Source organism: Somniosus microcephalus, chromosome 20 (assembly GCF_052327205.1).
Source record: "Somniosus microcephalus isolate GS21.2 chromosome 20, FLI_Smic_1.0, whole genome shotgun sequence".
Classification (NCBI taxonomy): Eukaryota; Metazoa; Chordata; class Chondrichthyes; order Squaliformes; family Somniosidae; genus Somniosus; species Somniosus microcephalus.
The window spans coordinates 59,722,768-59,729,643 of record NC_141006.1 but is presented as its reverse complement, the minus strand read 5'-3'; the positions used below and the strand labels follow the sequence as shown (position 1 = coordinate 59,729,643).

At 54.3% G+C, this 6,876-nt stretch overlaps 1 protein-coding gene across 4 annotated transcripts in view; it reads right to left on the bottom strand.

Annotated features, from left to right (window-relative positions):
- Window positions 1-974: 974 nt before the first annotated feature.
- The window catches only part of LOC147103322 (arf-GAP with SH3 domain, ANK repeat and PH domain-containing protein 2-like), a 100,124-nt gene continuing 94,222 nt past the window's right edge, over window positions 975-6,876 (bottom strand). For 2 of the 4 annotated variants that reach the window (XM_085962805.1, XM_085962807.1), the window contains exons 27-28: window positions 4,257-4,379; window positions 975-2,352 (exon numbers count right to left, since the gene is read on the bottom strand). In XM_085962805.1, the coding sequence (XP_085818931.1) occupies window positions 2,278-2,352; window positions 4,257-4,379 (198 nt within the window). In that variant the 3' untranslated portion in view covers window positions 975-2,277. Of the gene's footprint in view, window positions 2,353-2,376; window positions 4,087-4,256; window positions 4,380-6,876 lie in introns of those variants that run through there. The other 2 variants (XM_085962806.1, XR_015072940.1) reach the window with 2 other exon arrangements.

Sequence of the window (6,876 nt, the reverse complement as noted above, 5' to 3'; positions counted from 1 at the left end):
AAACTAGACACCGAGCCACATAAGGAGATGTTAGGAAAGGTGAACAAAAGCTTGGTCAAAGAGGTAGGTTTTAAGGAGCGTCTTATAAGGAGGAGAGAGAGGTGGAGAGGAGGAGAGGGAGGTAGAGAGGAGAGGTTTAGGGAGGGAATTCCAGAGAGTTAGGGCCTAAGCGGCTGAAGGCACGGCCGCCATTGGTGGAGCGAAGGAAATCGGGGAGGTGCAAGAGGCCAGAATTAAATACAGAAGTAGAGTACTGGCAAACAAGACCTGTCCAGACAAATGCTAGTTGTGATTTTTAATAAATAGGGAGTTACTTCGCACCGTGGTAACAACTTAATAGATTTTATTGATCCATTGCTTCAGTCCTCGTCACCTCCCTTCCTGTGAAACTGGACTCAAAAGACTCTTCCCCCACATTGAGGCACACGGTGCATTTTATTGTATTTCTCAGCCCAGTATATGTCTGTGTAAAAGCTTCCTCTGTTGCTTGCTTGCACCATTTTTACAGGAGCTCTCTTCAGAGAAAGATCACTCTCCCACGTGCAGTTTTTTCATCCCACGTGTCAATACAGATGATGGCTGACTTCGCGCAAAACACCTTCGAGCAGGGTTGTCCTTGGAAGGACAATTGTCCAAAATCTAAACCACCAGCAATGTGCCAGGGTGGGGGGGTGGGAGCGAGAAGGGAGATTTTCCTCTGCTTGCTATCTGTGGCAAAATTACAAATGCGTTTTTCTGATTTTGCTACAATCCGCACTCTGAGGAAATTTTGCCTCAGAACTGACCACAATAATTTGCTCAACTTGGAGGCATGAAAGACCTTTTACTGACCAGCTCTCTCAATCATTGCCTGAGCTGACATTTAGGATTTGAGAATGCAAGAAGCCAGGTAATGACTCTCTTCCCCACCACCACCAGCTCAACCATCCCCGCTCCCCCCTCACTCCCACCTCCCCTCCAACACGCCCCCTCATCCCCCATTTTATAACGCCACAGAAAGCAGTTTTTTGACAATGTTTATTTAAATGTCACCGATTTGATCTTCCAGAACATGCTAAAAAAAGGGAGACATTACAGCGATTCCTTCAGTCACCCACAGGTCCTTCCAATGGACAAAAAGCAAAACTTACTGGACATAAATGTGGTACAGGAATTCTCCCAAAGGAAAATGATTAATTCTTCCAACAAAAAAAAGTGTCCTAGTTTGTGCAGCTGAGAGGGAATCAATGAGATGGATTCTAGTTCAAAGCAGAGTTTTAAGAATGGCGAGTGTGTGCACTTGTGTGGTTGTCCCCTTCTTGGTCACTTACATTCTTACTCACTAGGAAGCCGTGAACTGCTCCAAACACCTTTAACTTCTGCAAGGCTCCTGTAGCTTCCAACAGATGTTGTAGTGTAGTTGAGATCTTTGATAGTCAGTGGACAGTATTAAACATTTAACTTCACTTGACATATTTACAGTTTTCCTATACTGCAGCCCCTTACCTTCCGATTCTCCTACTGTGCAATGCAACATTCAGTCTATATATTGCAATTCAACTTGTGCAATAAAACATTCAGTCCATATACTGCAGACCCTCCCCCTTCCTTCTCCCTCCAATGTAACCTTCGACCCCTATGCTGTACTCATTTGTGCAATTAACAAACAAACATTCAGTCCCTGCATGGTACTTGCGTCTGTCTAAGGCAACACCAGGCACATGGAACCTGCATCAGTCGCACACTAACAAATCACTTTCCTCAGCAAAGAATGGTTCATCCTTCAGGGCCCTCACACTTCAGAGCTCCTGCATTCTGCAACATTCCCCACCATAATCCTCAATTTAGTGCTGGGTCCACCTCTGTGGAATGTATTGCTCAGGTCGACACCATATGGCCTTGTTCAGCAGTGCCAACCCATAATCAATCAATGACAATTTCATAAATCCATAAAATTGAGATACACGAAAGGAATAGCTGATAAATACTACAACAAGACAGTCACTGTAGACGGAGGCCCGGCCATCAGACAAACAGTTCCAAAGTCGGTTTCAAGTTCGGTTGGAATATCCATGATTCTCCAATGATAGCGATAACAACAGGACCTTCGAGGTCCCTCAAAGGGGTATCTTGTAATAAGACTGAAACCCAATAGCCAGGCTGGCATTCCGAGGAAGGGCATCCAGCATTGTCCCAAATCTGACCAGAGAAACCCAAGCTTTCAGAATAGCTTCCTGTGTAGTTCACAAAAGTCAACAGGTCACAAAACTCCTTCCATTGGAGATGGTGAGGACGCGGTCATTCCGACAAGAGGTGGGCATAGTCTACTGGGAAGGCTCCTGTCCTTGACTTGTCTCCTTCAATGTGCCCAACCTGTGAAAGGAGCAGATTCGAGCAATTAAAACTAGTTACTTACTTTTTTTTTAAATTTGTTCATATGGGCATCACTGTTAAGACCAGCATTTATTGCCCATCCCTTACTGCCTGTGAAGGTGGTGGTGAGCCGCCATTTCAGAGGGCTGTTAAGAGCCAACCACGGAGCCACATCAGCAGATTTCCTTCCCTAAAGAGGATATTAGTGAACCAGATGGGGTTTTACAACAATCCGGTCGTTTCATGGTCACTATTACTGAAACTAGCTTTTTAGCCCAGATTTATTTAATTAACTGAATTTAAATTCCCCAGCTGCCGTGGTGGGATTTGAACGCATGTACTCCGGATCAGTAGTCCAGACCTCTGGATTACTAGCTCAGTAACATAACCACTATGCTACCGTACCCCTTATGCAGGGTTGGAGAGAGAGTCACTGCCGTGCTGCTTCTGTCTGTTGATCCATGACTGAAATAGTTCCAATGACCTTGCATAAGTTAATATATACTGGGCTAAAGCACAGTTTGGTTTAGCACTGAGCTAATTCGGAACTAGAGGTTCAAGACTCAATTCCCAGTCAGTGCAGAATTAGCCATCCTCAACCAGGGTGGCAGTAGGGAATGCCAAAATGGGCCTCAGTACCCTGGACTAGGAAAGGCAAACAAAACAAGAAAAAGAAACACCCAGGGTTCCTAGTCATGATCATTATCGGGTAGGTCGAAGATAGGGTTGAGTTGCTCTGTGAGGTGCTTCACAGTCGAATAGCCTGCTGACGCTCACCGTCAAGGCTCACACATGAAGAATGGCCACTTGGGCACAGTATCACCTGTGGAATCATACCCCAGCAAGAGTCTGGGAGGGAGGAACTAACTATCCATCTTTCGAATGAGACGTTAAACCGAGGCCCCGTCTGTCCTCAGGTGGACGGAAAAGATCCCACGGCACTATTTCAAAGAAGAGATGGGGAATTATCCCCGGTGTCTGGGCCAATAGTTATCCCTCAACCAACATCATTTAAAAAAAGGATTATCTGGTAATTTAGCTCATTGCTGTTTGTGGGACCCTGCTGTGCACAAATTGGCTGCAGTGTTTTCTATATTGCAACGGTGACTACAATTCAATAAGTACTTAATTGGCTGTAAAGCACTTTGGGACATCCTGAGGTTGTGAAAGGCGCTGTATAAAAAAGTATTTCTTTACTTTCTATTTACAACATAATAAGCCTTCAATTCGGGCCTCTTGCGCATCCCCGATTTTCATCACTCCACCATTGGCTGCCTAGGCCCCAAGCGCTGGAACTCCCTCCCTAAATCCCTCTATCCTCCTTAATCAAGTTTTTGGTCACCTGCCCGAATATCTCCTTGTGGCTCGGTGTCAAATTTTGCCTGATTACACTCCTGTGAAGTTACTACATTAAAGGCACAACATACAGGAAACTTTCGATTAACCGGCCCCTAAATAACCGGAACGCTCTATCCACCGGCAAAATTCAGGAGTCGGTTCAGGTAACTTTTTTTACTTTTATTACTCCATTTGTTGCTGTGCAAGGGTGTAGCTGAAGCTGTTGCTAAGCTACAGAGACGCTTGCAACTTGTGCCGATTGTTTTGAAGCTGAGGGTTTGTTGCTTTATACAGAGCTCTGAGCTCCGTATCTTTTACTATAACGTTCGGTTATCCGGAATTGTTGATGAACCGGCACCACGTCGGTCCCGTCCGTGCCGGATACCAGAAAGTTGCCTGTAAATAAAAGTTGTTGTTGTAGTAAGGCATGCAAGGTGGAAGGTGAACCCCCCTCCAAATGGATATTTGCTCCCTCCGTTAGGTCTGTCCTAACTGAACATGGAAGCTGCAAAGTTTATTTAACAGCAGGAAGAGTTTTTGGGAAAGAAATAAAGGCAGATACTCACCCACCAAAACGAGTCTTCTTCTCCAGTCACAACAATGACCTCCCCCTTGGTGAAGGTCAGCTCATCCGGATTGTCCGCTGTACAGTCCAGGATCGCCTTAACTCTCTTCTGCTTCAGCTTTGCCTGTGGAAGTGAACACGGTGAAACAACGCAGCTCTTCCGCCAGGATGCCCTGGATTCTGCGATACAAGATCGCAATTGGGTTTCTCTCATTATTACTGATTCTCGGGATGCGGGCGTCGCTGGCAAAGCCGGCATTTATTGCCCATCCCCTAGTCGCCTCGAGCAGGTGATGGTGGGGCCGTCTTCTTGAACCACTGCAAGAAGTTGGATGCAACCGAGTGGCTTGTTAAACCACTTCAGAGGGCAGTCAAGATTCAAGCAAGTTGGTGTGAAACTGGAGTCACGTATAGGCCCAGACTGGTTAAGGACAGCAGGTTTCCTTCACCTAAAGGGACATGAATGAACCAGTAGGGTTTTCACGGCAATCTGACAGCTTCAAGGTCGCTTTTACTGACGCCGGCTTCTTATTTCCAGATTTATTTATTTCCCCCCCCTAAACTGAATTCAAATTCTCAAACTGCCCATGGCGGGATTTGAACACACATCCTCTGGATTATTAGTCCAGGCTTCTGCATCACATAAGCCGCACCCTGACAGGTGTTCTGGCACTTCAGCAGGTTTCTAAACCCTGTGTCGGGGGAAGAGTCGGATCCCCGTGTCGGGGGAGAGGGCGGGTCGGATCCCCGTGTCGGGGGAGGAGAGGGGGGGTCGGATCCCCGTGTCGGGGGAGAGGGGGGGGGGGTCGGATCCCCGTGTCGGGGGAGAGGGGGGGTCGGAGCCCGTGTCGGGGGAGAGTCGGATCCCCGTGTCGGGGGAGAGGGGGGGGGTCGGATCCCCGTGTCGGGGGAGAGGGGGGGGGGTCGGATCCCCGTGTCGGGGGAGAGGGGGGGGGGGTCGGATCCCCGTGTCGGGGGAGAGGGGGGGTCGGATCCCCGTGTCGGGGGAGGGGGGGGGGGGGGGTCGGATCCCCGTGTCGGGGGAGGGGGGGGGGGGTCGGATCCCCGTGTCGGGGGAGAGGGGGGGGTCGGATCCCCGTGTCGGGGGAGAGGGGGGGTCGGATCCCCGTGTCGGGGGAGAGGGAGGGGGTCGGATCCCCGTGTCGGGGGAGAGGGGGGGTCGGATCCCCGTGTCGGGGGAGAGGGGGGGTCGGATCCCCATGTCGGGGGAGGGGTCGGATCCCCGTGTCGGGGGAGAGGGGGGGTCGGATCCCCGTGTCGGGGAGAGGGGGGGGTCGGATCCCTGTGTCGGGGGAGGGGGGGGGGGGGGGGGTCGGATCCCTGTGTCGGGGGAGGGGGGGGGGGGGTCGGATCCCTGTGTCAGGGGAGAGGGGGGGTCGGATCCCCGTGTCGGGGGAGGGGTCGGATCCCCGTGTCGGGGGAGGGGTCGGATCCCCGTGTCGGGGGAGGGGTCGGATCCCCGTGTCGGGGGAGGGGGGGGGGGGGGGGGTCGGATCCCCGTGTCGGGGGGAGAGGGGGGGGTCGGATCCCCGTGTCGGGGGAGAGGGGGGGTCGGATCCCCGTGTCGGGGGAGAGGGGGGGTCGGATCCCCGTGTCGGGGGAGTCGGATCCCCGTGTCGGGGGAGGGGTCGGATCCCCGTGTCGGGGGAGAGGGGGGGTCGGATCCCCGTGTCGGGGGAGTCGGATCCCCGTGTCGGGGGAGGGGGGGTCGGATCCCCGTGTCGGGGGAGAGGGGGAGTCGGATCCCCGTGTCGGGGGAGGGGTCGGATCCCCGTGTCGGGGGAGAGGGGGGGTCGGATCCCTGTGTCGGGGGAGTCGGATCCCCGTGTCGGGGGAGGGGGGGGTCGGATCCCCGTGTCGGGGGAGAGGGGGGGTCGGATCCCCGTGTCGGGGGAGAGGGGGGGGTCGGATCCCCGTGTCGGGGGAGAGGGGGGGGTCTCCCCGTGTCGGGGGAGAGGGGGGGTCGGATCCCCGTGTCGGGGGAGTCGGATCCCCGTGTCGGGGGAGGGGTCGGATCCCCGTGTCGGGGGAGAGGGGGGGTCGGATCCCTGTGTCGGGGGAGGGGGGTCGGATCCCCGTGTCGGGGGAGAGGGGAGTCGGATCCCCGTGTCGGGGGAGGGGTCGGATCCCCGTGTCGGGGAGGGGGGGTCGGATCCCTGTGTCGGGGGAGTCGGATCCCCGTGTCGGGGAGGGGGGGTCGGATCCCCGTGTCGGGGGAGAGGGGGGGTCGGATCCCCGTGTCGGGGGAGTCCGGATCCCCGTGTCGGGGGAGGGGGGGTCGGATCCCCGTGTCGGGGGAGAGGGGAGTCGGATCCCCGTGTCGGGGGAGGGGTCGGATCCCCGTGTCGGGGGAGAGGGGGGTCGGATCCCTGTGTCGGGGGAGGGGGGGTCGGATCCCCGTGTCGGGGGAGAGGGGGAGTCGGATCCCCGTGTCGGGGGAGGGGTCGGATCCCCGTGTCGGGGGAGAGGGGGGGTCGGATCCCTGTGTCGGGGGAGGGGGGGTCGGATCCCCGTGTCGGGGGAGAGGGGTCGGATCCCGTGTCGGGGAGAGGGGTCGGATCCCTGTGTCAGGGGAGAGGGGGGGGTCGGATCCCCGTGTC